This window comes from Euprymna scolopes, chromosome 31 (assembly GCF_053919585.1).
Source record: "Euprymna scolopes isolate OS-2025 chromosome 31, ASM5391958v1, whole genome shotgun sequence".
In the NCBI taxonomy this organism is placed as follows: Eukaryota; Metazoa; Mollusca; class Cephalopoda; order Sepiida; family Sepiolidae; genus Euprymna; species Euprymna scolopes.
In genome coordinates, this window is record NC_136512.1 from 74,585,734 (window position 1) to 74,604,938 (window position 19,205).

At 35.7% G+C, this 19,205-nt stretch overlaps 1 protein-coding gene across 1 annotated transcript in view; it reads left to right on the forward strand.

The window, feature by feature from the left end:
- The window catches only part of LOC145255822 (uncharacterized), a 382,839-nt gene that overhangs the window by 325,592 nt on the left and 38,042 nt on the right, over positions 1–19,205 (forward strand). The window contains exon 6 of the mRNA XM_080114540.1: positions 14,530–15,283. Coding sequence (XP_079970666.1) covers positions 14,530–15,283 — 754 coding nt within the window. The remainder of the gene's footprint in view (positions 1–14,529; positions 15,284–19,205) is intronic.

Sequence of the window (19,205 nt, forward strand, 5' to 3'; positions counted from 1 at the left end):
CGTTTTTTCAACTACTTTATCATTGCATTTAAGATGTATATACCCAAGACAAATCCCTCAAGCAGCAAAATTCCACCTCTTCCCTATTGTGGTCCCAAGATGCCGAGAGGTCTTTTAGTTTAGCAGCTTCATCTCTCGCACTGCTTGACTTTGGAATTCTTTCCCTGTTTCCTGCCTACCTGACTGTACTCATATATTAAAAGTAATAACAACGCCAAAGCTCAAGTTGCAATATGTCTTCCCTGCTTCCCTGCAGTGAACAAGAGTATATTCACACACACACACACACACACACACACACACACACACACACACACACACACACACACACACACACACACACACACACAGATGCTGAGAGGTGGTATAGTTAGCAATCAAACTCCTAAAAAGATCAACTAATAATATACTAATATAATATAATAATAAATACGAAATCTGCATATTTTACGATTGAGCAATGCCGTAGTTAATACAATTGAAACCTTTTCGAAATAGGCATGGAAATTTGTGTTTGGTATATTATAAAAGTATTCATAGCTCTAGTATTACACTATCGAGTTATGTTAAAGACTTTGGTGGTGTTAATATCTATATTTGAATGCACAATTAAACAATATTATTTAAAACATATATATATATATATATATATATATATATATATATACAATGTATGTGTATTTCGTTAAATGTATATATATATACTAGCAAAAGTACCAGTCGTTGACTGGGTTCAAAAACAGCCTACAGAAAATGGACTCTGATTTATGAAAGTATGATAGGTTATGAAAACGAAGGGTTGTAAAGAGATAGCTTCGAATTTGGGGGTATCAAAACCAAAGCAAAATATGATGAAAGTAAAAATAAAATAGATAAACCCCATAATTTATCATACAATATCTTCTTACACTGAAACACTTATCACAATATTCTGTGGATCTATATTAAAAAAACCTTGTTAAACTTTGTGACATATTTCCATTCTATGGAGGTCAGGCACGAACGAACACTCCATAATTTTATTATACCATATTTCTTCAAACTGAAACATAATTATCAAAGTATACTTACGCAGATAGATATGAAAAGTCTTTATTAAAGATTTCCATTCTATGGAGGCCAGGCGCGAACGCAGACCCCACAATTTTATTATACCATCCCTATTTAAGTTAAAACATACCTATCAAAGTATTATTATATACATCTATATCAAAAACACTTGTAAACGTTTTTTTTTAATTTTAAATGTTTTTATTTCCATACTTTGTAGACCAGGCGCGTGACCCCACAATTTTAATGAATCATCATTATGCCAGATCAAACATACCCATTCCTGTGTCTCGATACATCTGTGTTCAGTTTTCTATAATAGTCAACCATAGAGGAGCCTATTCGTGACCAGACACACACACACACACACACACACACACACACACACACACACACACACACACACACACACACACACACACAGACGTTCAGCTTAATATTATATATATATATATATATATATATGTATATATATATATATATATATATATAATGAAAATAATGGAAATAGTATTCTGACAAAATAGATAAATTAAAAGGAACAAACCGTATTATGTGTTCAACAACGTTTCGTCTTTATATCGAGACTTCCTCATTCATCCAGAGGAAGCAATCTTTTGACAAAGGCTTCCTTTCTAGGGCAATTGCTCTTGACATATCAAAGGCCTTCGACAAGGTATGGCATAAGGGCCTACTTCACAAGATTTCCTGCTATGGTATAACTGGAAATGTTTTCTCAGTCATTAAATCATTTCTCTCCGATAGACTCATAAGAGTAGTAGTCGATGGACAAAAATCAGAGGCCTGCAGTATTAATGCTGGAGTCCCTCAAGGGTCAATCCTGGGCCCAACTCTCTTCCTGATCTACATCAATGATCTCCCTAAACACATTCGTTGACATCTATGCTGATGACACAACCATCTACGGCAACACATCAAAGGCTGTAAATGACAAAGTTCTCTCTGATTCTCTCTCCTCTGATCTCGAGCGCGTCGTTCAGTAGGGGAAGACTTGGCAAGTTACCTTTAATGCATCTAAAACCAAACTCCTATCTTTATATCATCAACGCTCTGATCCCCAGTCTGGCATCAATTGAAATGGATGGCTCTCGTCTAGGAGAAGCCCCATGTTTTGACAAGCTCCTGGGTTCGTCCTTTACTCCTGATCTGAAATGGAACACGTACATCAACTCTGTTGCCAAGGTCGCTGGAAAGATGGTGGGATCCTTCTACCGCGCCAGAAGATATCTCACTACTGATGCAATTCTCTATTTATATAAAAGCCAAGTACGCCGAAGGATGGAATACTGCTGCCATATCTGGGCAGGAGCTGCTAAAAACAGCCTATCCTGCCTTGACAGAGTACAAAATAGACTTCGTGGCTTAGTGGGGGATGCCCTTTTCTCTTCCCTGCAACCTCTCTCCCACAGAAGAGACGTTGTCATGGCAGATGATCGTCTGAACTCCAATCTCTGGTCCTCTCTCGCCAATCTTTCACGAAAAACACTCGTCTAGCTGAATCCACTATCAAAAATTTTCCCCACTCTATATCTGTGCCTAAATCAAAACGTAGATTCCATGAACAAAACTTCTTTCTTAGAACTGCACGCCTCTGGAATTCTGTTCCGTTTGCCTGCTTCCCACCTGACTACAACCTGGATGTCTTCAAGTCCAGTGTAAACAAATTCCTAATTAACCGCCACCTCAAGTAAACACTTCAATAAATCTCCACACTAACGTACTGTATTTGCAATAACCCTTATCCCTGAGTGGCTTCCGGGCCTTGATAAGTGGTGACCACCGTGTAAAAAAAAAGTCTCGAAATAAAGACGAAACGTTGATGAACACATAATACAGTTTGTTCCTTTTTATTCTCTGTCTGTCTGTCTGTCTGTCTGTCTTTCTCTCTCTCTCTCTCTCTCTCTCTCTCTCTCTCTCTCTCTATATATATATATATATATATATATATATATGCATTTAGTCTGATGATTCTCTTTGAGGTCAAATTTGGACACATGCTGTATTTTAAAAAACATCATATGATGCCTTTTTATTACGGTTGTAATCAATATGGCAGGTCCTACATATATCTTGTGACGTGTTATACAGCAACTATTTTTTTTTTGTTAAATTCACTTGGTTTAATTGCCTGTATGTCTCATGTAGAGTTTTTTTTTTAAAAGACAAGCAAACCAAGTTTATTTGAAAATATATTTTCATCGTTTTTTTGTTGGCGTGATACAGACTTGTTAAGTATCAATGCGTTTGGACACGTTCGTCAATGAAAAGCACTGCGACAAATCGGCGCAAACTTCCTGTTTCGAAGACGCATAAAACACACGGTGACTCTTCTCTCGTTGCATTCGAGGCGCACAAAGAAATGTGGCATTACTTATGAAAGAAAACAGATTTTTCGGAATTTCGCAGATGGGGATTGCTAATTTGTATTATTATTTGTGTGGTGACGATTAATCGGAATAGGTATCGGAATTGGAAAAAAAATGTGCTAATTTTTCTATGCACAAAACAGTTCTTTTAATTGTCTTTTTATTATTAGATTTATCTTTAGAAATGTTCTCCCATTGCTAGTAGTAATAATAAAATATAAAAATACGTATTTATTTTAAACTAGCAGACCCCCCCCCCAATCTATAGATCATACCCAATGTATTTTTACGTTTGAGTAAACATCTGCATGCTTAACATGTGTTTTTATGGTAATTTATATCTATAATAGTGAAATTGTCTGTGTGTATAAATTTTCCTACCAAACTATTCTGTCAATTTTCGGTCTACAGACTTGAGATTTAACATAAGGGGTATTGAGAGTTGAGAAAATCTTTTTAATCGGTTTTCGGCCAGAAATTTGGCTTTCAAGGGGTCCAAAGTTGAACGATTCGACATTTGAAAACTCTACCAAACTCCTCCGCCAATTTTGGGTCTAAACACTTGAAATTTTAGATGTAGGTTTCCTGGACATGTGTTTAACTTTTTAATATTAATATACACATGCACATAAACTTATGAACAGTACGCAGGGCCCGAGCACAGCTGGGCTTAACTGCTAGTTCAGAATAAATAACAACTGCGCTGTTAAACATTTACAGATTTTTAAAGAATCGGAATTTGCAATTGTATCGGAATCGTGAATTTAGTATAGAATGAGTAATTGTATCGGAATCGGAGGAAATATTTGAAATCGTCCCATCACTAATTAATATATATGGCTTAATAGCTTTGACACATCACCGAGGCTTTTTTATACTCGAGGATATGGGTTAATGTGTGTACGGTAGTTATTGGGACTTCTTCTTCTTCTTCTTCTTCTTCTTCTTCTTCTTCTTCTTCTTCTTCTTCTTCTTGTGTCGTGGCATATATATATATATATATATATATATATATATATATATATATATATATATATACTAATTTATAGCAAGTTGATTTATAAAAAATAAAATTAACCTCATGCAAGGACCTATGAGGATATGTGAAACTCAATCCTTCGAAATGCCACGGTATCAAGAGTTCCTATTAAATTCTAATTTATACACATATTCCTTATTAAACTGATAAATTTAACTATATTATTTTGTTTGTTTATATATTTGTTTTGTTTTAAATTATATATAGACTAGCATGCGTAGCCGGTGTTGCCCGTGTGTTTGGAGGTGCGTGTTGAGCAAAAAAAAAAAAAAAAAAAAGTGGTAGTCTTAAGGCAGGCTCGAACCCGTACCGCGAAGGAGGAAAAGAACGGGGAAAAACGTGACGTCTTTGCTGTTACGACCACCGCCAAACCGGAAGTGACGTAGGTTTAAATTAAGGGTAGACAATCTAAAAAAGGGGATGACTTTCGAAAATATCGGTAAAAAAAACGACCCTCCCTGTAGAAAAGTGCCCAGTTGACGGTGAAGATATTAATGTTTTTAGCCAATTTTTCGGTATTTGTCGTCTGAAGGGTCGAGCTTCAAAACGATACTAATCTTGTGAAAATCCGTCGCTTCTGTCGAAAGTGTTAAGATTCCAGGTTAATATATTTTGGAGGTAAAGCAACCAATGAAGTTTTAACGAGATTAATACAAGAGTGCTCAATACTGAAGTAGAGCAAGATATATTTTTGTTTTACATGAGCATTTATATGTCATTAAACATTCATGAGGATGTTTTGGTTAGCCAGTTGCAAGTAATTGAAAACCTCTTCAGGCGATATTGCTTATACAAAAGCTTAGTCCGGAGATTACGATCACCAAACTAAACTTCTTAGATCGCTAAGCAGATACAATTCTACTTAAGGACAGTGAGACTATGCCTCTGTGGTTTTTGTCAAAAAATGTATTGATTTTTAAAATATTTCGAGACGGATTAATTCTTTTGAAAAGAAAGTGGACCGAAATAGATATTTTCTTGTAAAGAACATATCTTAGAGACCATGTCATACGCCATATAATATAATTCAAGTAGTTACAAGTAATAAGCTTAATGAGGCTGTACTTCAGCCTTCAGAGCATATTTATTGGTCGGTAATATTTCAATAACTAAAAATCAAAATCGGTTCATAATTATTATTGCGTTTTTTTTTTTTATTTCTTCATTGTGGTGAAGTGTCACATGCAACTCATCAGAGACAAACAGATATTATTACTGCAAACAATTTATTATGTAAGAGATTCGCGAATAATCTATCAGTTATCAATTTTAGGTCACATAGTTGCCCGCGTCCGAGTTCTAACGTGTGTTTTTCGACTTAATCGAGACTTTTCTGTTTTCATTATCTCAGGTTAGTTCGGTTCTCAATATCGATACACTAACCCTATTAATTATCTACAAAAAAAACGTTTACACTTTAATCGAAATTACTAAAGTTTCTTCGCAGTTATGACAACGATTCATTTTGGGAAATTGTCCCATCTTGTTGAAACCACTGTTTCCGTCTCGCAAATATCTTCGTCTGACGAAAGCTGCTAAAATCTTCTTAAAAAGCTTGTTTGATTGTTTATTTATTTATTATTAAAAAAAAAAAATATTTTTACAACATTTCTTTTCTGATTATTTAAAAACACAACTAAAATGCCACTACAAAAAAGCAATAAGAGCAAACCGGGTGCCGACCTAAAAACAACACATTCCCCCTCACTCATTGAGGCTAGCATTTACAAATATCCGACAGCTTAGAACCAAAACCGATGACACGGAATTTTTCTCCTAGTTAACTACCATGATATCATACTAACTAACCTACACTCCACAATCTTCTTTAATCGCTCTGACATGATTGGCTACCTCCAACCTACAGTAAGAAATTTGGTAAACATATACACTGACCATGAGTTTATATTCTGACCACCTTCTGGAATCAGTTGATAAACCCTACATGTGTCTGATATTAATGTTAAACACAGCGGTAATTACTTGTTATTCATCTATTGATTTTCGGTCTTCTTCGATGTAGAATTTTGTTTTGTTTTGTTTGGTTTGTTTGGTTTTGTTTTGTTAGGTTTTGTTTTGTTTGGTTTTGTTTTTTTTAGTTTGGTTGTTTTACGGCATATCAACCCTTTTAGGTTTATTCAATGCCAAAATCCAGTTATTTTGGAAATAGTGTTCATGTTGTATCCAGTTATTTTGTAGAAGGTTTTTATTTTTCAAATCCTTTGTATCTTCATTCGCTAGTTTGTAGTGTTTGGTTTGGTTGTTTTATAGTGGATTTTATCGTTTTTGTTCCCTGCCCTGCAGAACATGAATGAGTTTTGTAATGGGAGAGGGAAAAGGATTACAGTATTAATGTTTGGTACAATTAAAGTTAAACACTCAGTCAAGAAGTGGGGGGGGAGATAGAAAGAGAAAGGAGAAATAGGAAGAAGGAAAAGGAGGAAAAAGGTAGGTTGTTTTGTTTTGGTTTTGGTTTTGACGAACAAAATTAAGTTTTGCAAAAGGAAGTAGAAAAACAAAACGAATCAATGTGAGGTGTATTTCGTCTCAGGGTGCCAATATCTTCAGACCGTCTGATCTGGTAATACCAGGCTGTTTTGTAGAGGAAATTGTGGTTTTTGTTTTTGGGTTTGCAGAACATGATTGGGTTTTGCAAAGGAAGGAAAAAAAACAAACAATAACATCAATGTTTCGTTTATTTTAGGTCAGGAATCTGATCTCCTCAGACAGCCTGATCTGCTACCACCTGATGTCGTTCACTCTTGCTCAACGCAGGGATGTATATTTGTAGTATATTATCGAGCAGAAATAAAACAAAAACTGTTGGCCATTCTCAACTGAAACTTGGTGGGCAAGTCAGACACTGAATGATAATTATTCAAACTAAATACAGTTTGATTTCCGACAAGATTGTGAATTATTTTGAGCTGGTGAATCTCTTTCCCATTTAGAAGTTCTTGTAATTTTATTGGTTTCACTCTTTCTTCGTCTATGAATCTCCTCTCTCTCTTTCTCTCTCTCTCTCTCTCTTGGTTACACAGACGTGATGTTGCTAGTCTCAGCCTTTTTTTTTAAATAAATTCTATTATAGCATGTGTTTTTTGTCTCATCTATTTTCTGTTCTCTTTGTTTAACTCGTTGGTCTCGTAGTTTCCATCAGTTTTTTCACACTCACTAAATGATATATAAATGGATAAAGATGACTGTTTTTTCCCACCTATCCTAACTATATTTACATCAAAACGAGTTATGCTCATTTAATTTTGTGATGCAACATGAGATTGCGAAATGCTGTATTTCAAATCTTTCTTGGAGTCCACATATTAAATCCATTGGTCTTTTTGCTTAATCGGTTCTCCCTATCGCTTTCAACACTTTCTTACACTTGAGACTATTCTCTATCTCGACAAATCTAATATCAGACCATATATGGAGTATTTTTGTTATATTTGGGCTGGTGAATCTGTGCCCCATTTGAAGGTTCTTGATAAATTGCGGAAACGTTTCTGTAATTTGATTAGCACCAAACTTTCTTCTTTACAGCAACCGCTCTCTCTCTCTCTCACACACACACACGTGATGTTGCTAGTCTCAGTCTTTTCTACAAATACTATTATGGCACATGTTCATAAAAATTGTCTGATCTATTCCCTACTTTGTTCCAGCTCGTTTGACTCGTTGGTCTAGAGATCTCCATCAATTCATTGTTTTAATACTTCATTATAATACAGCTTCCTATTAAAGTAACTTCTTTCCAACGTCGTGGAACTCTCTTCCTGCTCACTGTTTTCCTTCTACTTACATCCTTGGTCTTTTCAAGACTAACGTCAATAGGCATCTCCTGTCTTTGCAATACTCAACTTAATTCTATTTAGCTCATTACATCATGTGGCTTCATGCTTTGTCTCGAGCGATTTTCATAAAAAAGCCAATTGAGAATAAGGTTACATGGCTGTCAGGTGGTCGGTGGTTGAAGCAACACCATGATTATCAGTAATGATTGAACGACTCAACATGCAGGCTTGTGAAACTCTCCTCTTTCTTGTTGACTATTTCTTTTTACATACAATCGTAGGTTTTTAAGATCAAAAGACATCACCTGTCTTTGCGATAATCATCTTTCGTTTTTGTTTGCTCTTTATCTCAAGTGGCTTTACGCCTTGTCTGGAGCGCTTTTATGAAATATATATTAACGATTCTTTTGGGAGCGGTGTAACAGTTTACAGGGTGAACAATAAAACTGTCACCCGAGAAAAGACATCATTTCATTTCAATTTAATGAAAACCAGTTTTCTTTTTTGTAGCAGACCTATAAGTAGATACTTATAGACCAGTTGTGTAAAAATCTCCAAAACGATAGGAGCCTTCTATCATGCCTGAAAGTGACACAATGTTCAACGAGCGAGATCGGAAATGCGCCGCTGTACAACTCATGCGCTCTACCGATCCAAGTATGACAACAGGGCCATTGCCAGCACCCTCAAAATGCAAATTCGGACGATTTAAAGCTTGAGGGCACAGCTAAACGATGTTTCTGGCCACGGTTATGGTCTTTGGTGTGTTTTCAAGTGAGAGCCACATCATGCCACCTCACATCTTCGAAGTCGACTTGAAATTCAATAACAAAGTACGCCTGGATGTTCTGAAAAGTGTGGTGATCCTCTGGTGCAATCAGGTGACCGCTGGCAGACCCTGAGTGCGACAGCAGGACTCAGTGCCAGCGCACAAGTCCAAAGAGACCTAGACTTGGCTTCAAATGGAGTCCTACGACTTTGTACCCTTCTCTCATCGCCCCTTCTTCCCCGACCTAAACCTGCTGGACTACTGTCGTTTAGTCATACGTCGAGAACATCACCAACATGACCTCCCACAACACCAAAACTAGCCTTATCTCCGCCGTCCGTTGAGTATTCGTCGAGCTCCTGCCGCCGCTTGTGGAAAAAACATGTTCCCAGTTCTGGACCTGTATCGCAGTGGTGATTGAGGCTAAAAGCAGCTACATTGAAAAGATGTCAGCGCTACTACTTTATTTTAAAACGTTTATTGAAAAAAATCAATTCAGGTTACTTGATTAAGTTATCTGAATTGATTTTTTTCAATAAAGTTTTAAAATAAAACTGAAGTGTTGTTTTCTTTAAAGCGACAAAATTATTGTTGCACTCTGTACCTTTTGTAAGCGTTATTGGGGTTGATAAATTGCACAAGTATGAAGGTTCCTATGTCTAAATGCGTAAAAGTAAACAATGAAGTCCTAATTATCATCTGCGGCCCTGCTGTGTAACAGCGCCAGCAATTACGGCTCTCCAATGCGGGCGGCTATCCATAGCCCGAAACAGCTCAAATTGTGACGATAATCCTGTCCAATCGATCAAGTTATCCATCGAAGTGCCTCTTGGTCGGTCTTGCTTTTTCGATCCTGGCATTCTACCAATCCATACTAGATGTTCTCTAGCGGTAAATAAATTCTAAGAAAGTAATTTGTCTTGTCATGATGAAACCTCACGCACACAGACACAACTCCGCGTGCTAGTGTAGATTGACTATACTGAAACGAAACGAAATGGAAGACACAACGCTTAGCAATTGGTAAACAAATACTAAGTGGAGATTATAAAAAGTCTATCTTGAAGGGATTTAGAACGACTTTTATCAAATTGCATAATAAGTTTCATCTTTTTTTCCCTTTCCTTTTTGTGTTGTTTCGATTTTTCAAAACAGCGTCTTAACTTTCCGAATGGATTTGCAGAGTCGAATCGATCTGTCCTTCTTATCGAGATTTACCGGATCGAAAGCCAGTAAAGATTATTTTTGTCTTCAAGGAGAAAGTTAAGATATTCACCGGCACGCGCGCGCACACACACACACACACAACACAAATACACATAACGCAGACACACACACATACGCACACACATATATATCTTCTATATAATATTTTGATTGCAGAAATTCCCCTTTGGACCAAAGTACCATAACTTTGCAAAAATATATACCACATACAAATTCATTATGTCTAGACTATTAGCACTTACTTTATTAAAACGCCATTCTAGACACATTTAGTCGTTATAATAAAATCCAACATTTCATCCTAGGAGCAACATCGTCACAATCGCAACCGTGTTTAGGGGAAGTAGTTATTATTTTTCCTCTCTAAATGTGAAGTCCTCCTACTGCCCCCAGTCATCACTGGTAGGAATTCTGCACTTTCGACTTATATGTGGTTTCACCCTTCGTTACTTGATCATAAACACATTGGCATGCCATTAGTTTCCCCTTTCCCGGCCAATACATAATAACGTCTCCCAGCTATATTCCGCCTAATCTGATTGGTTAATACCTAGCATTCTTTTATTTCGGAATGAATGTATTACCTACAAAAACGAACACTTAAAAAATTCTCCAAAATGGCGTCGCTCTCTACCGGAGACAATCGCAGATATCATAGATTATATTAATAAAAAAATGTTTTGTGACAAATCGAGACATGTTTATAAGCCAACATTTTATTTAATTTGTGATTTAATATATCATTTATGCTACCGTGCTAGATATTTTTGTTAATATAAATCGTTGATGTTGTTACTAAATAATGTTTTGCGACACAAAAATCCTTTTTTTTACGCTAAGTACGATTGACTAAAATTATTTTTACGCTAAATAAATATTTTCTGTGTCAACAAATCGTAGATGCTATTAATAAATAATGTTTTCCGACACATCGATACATGTTTATAAACCAAAAATTCTCTTTTTTTATTCTAAGTACATTGACAGTCTAAAGACTTCAAAGTCTTTTTCTGTGTGATTTTGAAGCCTTAAAGATGTCTATTTCTGCATAACAAAATGTGTGTGCATGTGCGTGCGTGTGTGCGTGTGCGTGTGTGAACGTGAGTGCGCGTGTGTATGGGCGTGTGTGGGTGTGTTGTGTGTATACGACCGATTCGTATTTGAAAAGTTGGCATTGGCAGAAGCGTCTTAAAATCTCTCCACTTCTTCATTCTACGCACAATTTATCTTTTAATAATAAAATTTTGAACTCACTCTTTTTTTCCTTGTACCCATTTGTGAATTATTTCACGGACTCCTGCATTTTGGATTACATCGAAATATCTTCCAATAACGCGATTCCTTTCGATTTTTACTTCTGGATACCGGACTTTTATCATCTTTTCTTGGATGTTGTCGTTATTGAATATTCTACTTTTGACCCGACCATCCATTCACGTGAACCATTTTTCTTTTTTCTGCCATTCTCTCTGCTTCACTATTTTTTTTTTTAACTTTTACTGAGTAAGCTCTATGGCTTACTTGTAGTTTAATCAATGAAATTTCTAAGCAAAATCCGATTCCGCATTTTTGCTAATTCCTAACCTTTGATGAGAAGGAAAGTATTTCTTTCGAAACTCTGCGGATTAAGGACAATCCACTTTGTGTTTCCTTTTTGAAAATTAAATATGTTTTTAACTCTTCTTAACGTGTTTTAACGTGTTTTATTAATTCTTTGTTCTTATTATAAACTTTATTTCCTATTTGATTTTATTGAGCTTTTACATCTGGTTAGGATTAATTTATAAATATTAAGTCTTTAATATTCATAATATATTTTACGTTTACTATTTTGGATTATCTTTGTAAACTGAATTGTAATTCGTATCATATATATACATATATATATATATATATATATATATATATATATATATATATATATGCACACACACACACACACACACACACACACACACACACACACACATATATATATATATATATATATATATATATATATATATATATATATATATATATATATATATATATATATATACATATAGTTTTTGGATAAGTATGGCTTCTAGTAATTTTAGTCGTCGTGTGTAGTTGTTAAGGTATCGAATTTTAGTATTGTTAGTTAAGATGTTTCTAATGCCGGACGACTATAGGTCTTTGTTGTTTTATGGCACTGATAGGAACCAGCCAAATGATAGGTTATATATATATATATATATATATATATATATATGTATATATATATAATATATACATATATATATATATATACACATATATAAATATATATATGCATATGGAAAAAAGAAAAAATCGATGATAAAAATAAAAATAAAACAAATTACAATATTTATTAATGCTCCGAAAATTTAAACAAGCTATTATAATAAAAGAAAATCCTTAATCTATGGATTTTCAAAGACTTTTCATCAGTAAAAATGCACATCCGATTAGTATAAATTTGAAACTATATAAAAATATATGAGATTTTTGTGGGTAAATAAAAATCATTTTCTATTGGATAACAAATACATGCAGAGTTTAACTTGGATTCTCGGGATTTTCCGTCAATTATGGTTAGGACTCGACTGGCAATCACCGGATTAAGCCCACCGTTATTCAAATGTTCAAAACGCTAAATCGACATTTTTTTTTTTTTAATAAAAAATGTAATTTTGAAATTATTTTTTGGGTGATGGGGAGTACTTTTTGTTCATTTTTTTAACATATGTTGATAAAAAATAATTTCTAAATTTTCTGTACTTTCACCTAACAATTCACGGTTTTCAAAAACATCATTAACTTTTTCTCATAAAAATTTTTGTTTACAAAAAAAAAAAAAAAAAGAAACAGTTGCTGCCAATTTTCTCTTAAAAACACAAAATGTAAGTTTACTTTTAAAAAACTGTACTTTCACCTAACAAGTTACATAAAAAATATTCATCTTTTTTAATACAAAAAAAAAACAAAAACAAACAAACAAAATTTTGATAAAATACTGAAATAAAATAATAAAACTAAATAAACAATCAACATTCCAAATGGCTTAATGAAAGAAAAATATAAGGTATTTGCAGCTTCTCTGCCAAGTTTCGAATTTTTAAATCATGTCCAAATGCATTTTATTTCCTTCTGGTCGATTGATTATTACTATTTCTTCTGACGAATTAAGGGTAAAATAGATTCACTGATTTATATAATAATAAAGTGATTGATTGTGTGCTACGAAACAGATACTGTCAAGAATTGTAAGTGTCAACTGACTTAAAGGAATAAATTGTAAGATGGTCAACATCATGAAATTTGTCACTCATTCATAATATGTTCTGTAATTATATTGAGCTTCTTAAATAAGTATTGGTATGTATAAAAAGTAAATATGACTGAATAAAGTATGTTTCCACAGAAATATATATATATATATATATATATATATATATATATATATATATATATATATATATATATATATATATATATATATATATATATATATATAATCCAAAAAAACAATTTACAAAGTCCTTATTCCGCAGGCCAAACCTAGAGATTATAATAAAACTGTCAAGGATCTTCATAGTTTTTTTTTTTGATAACTTTGGACTCTCCATAACAGTTGAAACTAACAAGAAAACCACTAATTTCATAGATATCTCACTTAACCTTAACTCTGAAACATACAGCCCATACCATAAGCCAAACCTCACACTATTATATGTGCATAAGTTTTCAAATCACCCTAATTCAATAATTAAATTCATAATACTTTCAATTTCTACCAGAATCTCTAAGCTTTCAGCTGACAAAAATACCTTTGATCAAAACTCCATGTTTTATATTATAGAAATTAAAATTAGGAATTAGAAATTCGGGTTATACGGAAAAGATATATATATATATATATATATATATATATATATATATATATATATATATATATATATATCTTTTCCGTATAACCCGAATTTCTAAGGGCGTTATATATATATATATATATATATATATATATATATATATATATATATATAGTAGCGTCCAAAACTAAAGGACAAAATTTTAAAACATAATATTTGTTAAGAATAACAACTGTGAAAAGCTGAAATTTTGACAACTGGTAGCCGTTATCATCCATAATAACATACTAAAATTTAAATAATTTGTAAAAGATAGAAAAAGAATCATATATATATATATATATATATATAAATATATACTAGATTATATGACTTTGTAGTAATCAGTGTTTTAAATTTCTTTCAGGTTCGAACAGAACTTTCCGAAAATCCCTTTCAACATGTATTGAAGGAACGGAAAGATCCCGGTCTTCAGTTAAAAAAGGAAAAAGACCAAGAAAATCGTGCCGTTTTAGACATTACGCCTGTCGTTTTACGCAAGAATTCCTACAACAATTTTGACAACACCGCCGGCAGCCGTAAACCTCTCATCCAAGAGATTGCCTTCGACGAGAAAAAAGTCGATATCCCAGAGAAGGCAACCCCCTTCGGAAATGTTACTACGCGCAGCCCACGCCATCACGAGTTTCTGAGAGGTTCCGTACCCGTCTCTTCCTCGGAAAATCTTACAGATAAACCCGATCCTTCCCCTACGCAGGTGGGAGGCGAACTATACCGCAGTCGCCTGAAGAAGTCCGTTTCTTATAAGGAGACTAATCGTAAATCGTGTCCCAATGTTGACTTCCAACCGGTTGTCTTAAGGTCGACATCCCGAAGAATCTTTGAGGACGGGCCGAAGACGACAGTGAACACCGAGGATGATTGGTTAGAGAAGAGGCGTTCTACGCCGATAATTCCCACCACCAGCACTGCTGTTTCCACAAAGGATTCTAGTACGCGTTCTGATTCCAATAGCGACCAACAGCCTGAGAAGTGGTCTGTAATTCGGCAGCCACTTGATAGCGGAACCGACAACAGGAATACGCAAAACTTCACCGAAAAACCGACGTGGATTAAGAAGAACTTGGACCAAAGACGAACTTCTTCATACTCTTTTACTCGTAAGTGTTTATTTTTAACATTGCAACTATTTTTGGTAGATATTAATCAACTGTTTTGATTGACACTTTAACCTGTTTTCGTACAATTTACCCAAACTTTTTATCGGTTCTTCTGAGACGGTGGGGATTTTCTGACAACCACGTACTCCCATTTACTTTCCCAATCTTGAGGGAGAGATTTCTGGACTGCTTAGGCTTAAACATCATCCTAGACAAAATCACCAATTATACAAACTTGTGGGTCTCGTCTTCTTTTGATATGAGGGTCGTAATATCATTCATGAACACTTTCAGAGGTGTTATTTCGCATTCCACCTCTAATGTAGTAGGGTTTACATTGCTTTCTGCTGCTTTGAGAATTATCTGCATCGCTAAAAAAAAAGTATACGCTACACTGTACAAGGTGGAACGCTAAAATTGTCGCCTTAAAGAATAGTTTAAAACAACATTAAAAAACTTTTATTGAAAAAAAAATCAATTCAGGTATTTTAGCTATGCAGTAGAGCTGGCATTTATTCAAGGTAGCCGCCTTTAGCCTCAATCACCGCTCTGATACTGGTCCGGAACTGGGAGCATGCCTTTCCCACAAGCGCCGGCGGCATTTCGGCGAATAACTTGGCGGATAGGGGCGATAAGGCTAGCTTTGGTGTTGTAGGAGGTCATGATCGTGATGTTCTCAACGTATGACCAAATGCGCCGCTGTACAACTCATGACCTCTACCGATCCAAAATATGATAAGACTATTGCAAGCACACTCAAAATGCATCGCTAGATTGCTGCGAAAAACAGGGATGTGTCCAGATTGATGAAAACAATGTTTCCGGCCATGAAAGAGTCAAAGTTTCCGGCTGCTGAAGAATGTGGTGATTCCCTGGTGCCTGGATGTGGCAGCAAGCCTCTGTAAAGTCCCCCGTCACAGGTCAGCAGATGTGGCCTCTGACCTCGTCAAAACTGCAATGGTCGTGATCGTCCTCTCCGGGAGTTCTTTACAAGCTTCTCCCGCGTCGCAGGCCTCGTTGTCAGCTCCCGATGCCGGCGTCCGCTGAAAATTAGCTTCTCATACAGACCAAAAGAAAGCAAACACAGAGGTTTCTCGTCTACAAAAAGTTAATTCGACAAATTACAGGTGTTTTATATATATATATACAATTGTTCAGTTCGATTACACCAGAAAACAGTCCGCAATCTTATTCTTCGTTCTCCACGATGGCGACGATGGACGGATAGGGAGTAGGTGGCGTTCTCTTGGGTGAGTGTTCTTGTCCCGACATTTGGCTCCAATCTGATCTCCTCTGGCCCGGGCATTTGCTTGTATTGGAAGGTGATGGGTGATTGGAAGGTGATGGGGTAGGGTAGGCTGTTCCCCAGACCAATCAGAATTCAACACGTTTTTCGGGGAAATCCCGATTCCTTGCGTGTGTGCAAACCTGCAAACCTGCAAACCTTCATAGGCTTGCGAATCTGGGACCAGAACTCAAATTCATTCACACTCCCTGAAAGGTGTACACTTTAACCTCTCGTACTCAAAAAGCCATAGCCGGGGTTCGTCAGGCCAAGATCGAAATCATATTTCGTTCTAACTTTTCAAATGACATCTCTTGTCATTTTTTCTCAAACGATAAAATTATATGTCTGCTTTACAAAAACACAATAAATTCATCCTTTCAGCTAGGTTACCCGCCACTGTCCGGGTACCCAATAATGCTTAACAGACAATATCAGCATAATTACCCGGCCTTACTCAATGTTTAGGGAGTCTCAATCTCCCCAAATGGGGAGCTGCATCGCTCCCTGAGGCGGTCACGCCACACTCGGCGCCGACCTACAAGTTCAAAGAGACCTAGGGTTACCTTCAGAAGGAGTGCTACGATTTTGTACCCTTCTCTCACTGGCCCCCTCCCTCCACGACCTTAACCCGCCTGACTACTTCGTTTGGTCATACGTTGAGAACATTATCAACATGACCTCCTACAACACGAAAGCCAGCCTGATCAGCCGCGTAATCGCCGTTCCCGCCGGCGCATATGGAAAAGGCATGCTTCCAGTTCCGGACCCGTATCGAGGTGGTGATTAAGGACGAAGGCAGCTACATTGACTAGGTCAGCTCTCCTACATGATCAAGTTACCTGAATTGAATTTTTCAATAAAAGTTTTCAAATAAAGCTTTAGTGGTGCTTTCTTCCAGGCGACAACTTTGTTGTTCCACCTTATATATAGTTTATACTTTAGAGATTATATATAGTTTATACTTTAGAGATTATATATAGTTTATACTTTAGAGATTATATATAGTTTATACTTTAGAGATTATATATAGTTTATACTTTAGAGATTATATATAGTTTATACTTTAGAGATTTCGGATGGAGGTTTCAGTTGAATGTGTAATTTTTTTAAATTATGAAGTCAATAAAAGAAACGACACCTCAAAAGTATAGGGTTAACCCTTTTCTCAAGACTTATACACCCGAAGAAGGTCGGAGGTGCAAATAACACACAAGATGAGAACACTTGTCCGATTTATTCAAACAATACATACAATCATTCCTTATTTCAAAAACTCAGAATTGTAATACTTTATTTTTGTCATTCACTCTAAGCATGGCATGTTGACACCGAAGGTTTTACAATGGTAGCAGCCAAATTAATAGGGGAAAATCTGTTCGAGGTGTTCGGCACCGAAATATCTGTTCATATTCAATTATTTGTTTTTACTGCACAAATCCCCACTTAACATGCCCCTAATTACAGTAGCTTAATACAAGTAGCATTCCAAAACTAATTCCTTCTAATTTTTATTCCGTCCGAATGGATCAGAGGGGATTGCAAACGACATTATTAAGATGACTGAACTTATGCATGCACGAGCTAAAAGAATCATTTCTCTCTTGCAGATATTGACGGTATGAGACACTAAGAACGCAATCCTTGTTCTAGATGTGCATCAGAAGCAGAGATGCGTTATTGAATTCCCAACAAAAGTGCATTGGGAATGATAGTGACTATAAAGAAACATACATTCTGGAGCACAAAAGGTCGCTCGTTTTAATCTTACCACTTCCATTTTCGTAGCTCTTTAACTTCTGAATTAAAAAATATAGGTCGCTTTACTTACGTCGTCTTTAGTTAGAAATTGAGATTCCACGAATTTTGCTTAATTGGTGCAAGTGAAATGAAGCGGCATTCACCCAAGGTGGGTTCAACCTAGTCCCCCCTAAAAGAGAAAGTTTCTAGGGAATATCAAATTCACAATAGTTTCCAGTTGCATGTATTTCCCGATGGGGGAAGCAGCTAAAGATGTTGCAAGTTCTTACAGGGAGGTGTCAGCGTCCACCTTTGGCTTCTAACTACAGAAGCTCAATATTCCAATTCTGATGCTTAAACTTAAGCCCCCTTAAGAAGAAATTTGAATTCAAAGAGTTTTGCTTAATCGCTGTCGAATGACTACGTATCAAATATAATACAAACTTCAAATATATGAATCTAGAAATGATTATATTCTCTTTCTTATATTTTCACACCAAACAAGGCACAATGCCACTTTGATGTAACGGACTACTATCTGGGACATAATTTGTAGGGGTACTATGTAGGGAGTTTAGCAGCAAGATGTCTCTTTACATCACATTTGAACTTCTGCATGTCAGTACAGTCGGGGAAACAGGAACCCGGAAGGGAATTCCAAAGTCTAGCAGTCCTAGGGAAGAAACTATTAGAGTAGAAGGATTTCTTACATTTAGGAATTTCTACTGTGTAGGGGTGGGATTTTGCTGCTTGTCGGGTTTGTTGCGGGTATTTAGGTCATGGGGCGTACAAAGACTTGAAGTTCGTCGGAATACTTACCATTAAAATACTTGAAAAACAGGCAGAGGGGTGCAATATTTCGCCGATGCGACAATGGTTGAGACCTAGTGCGGGACG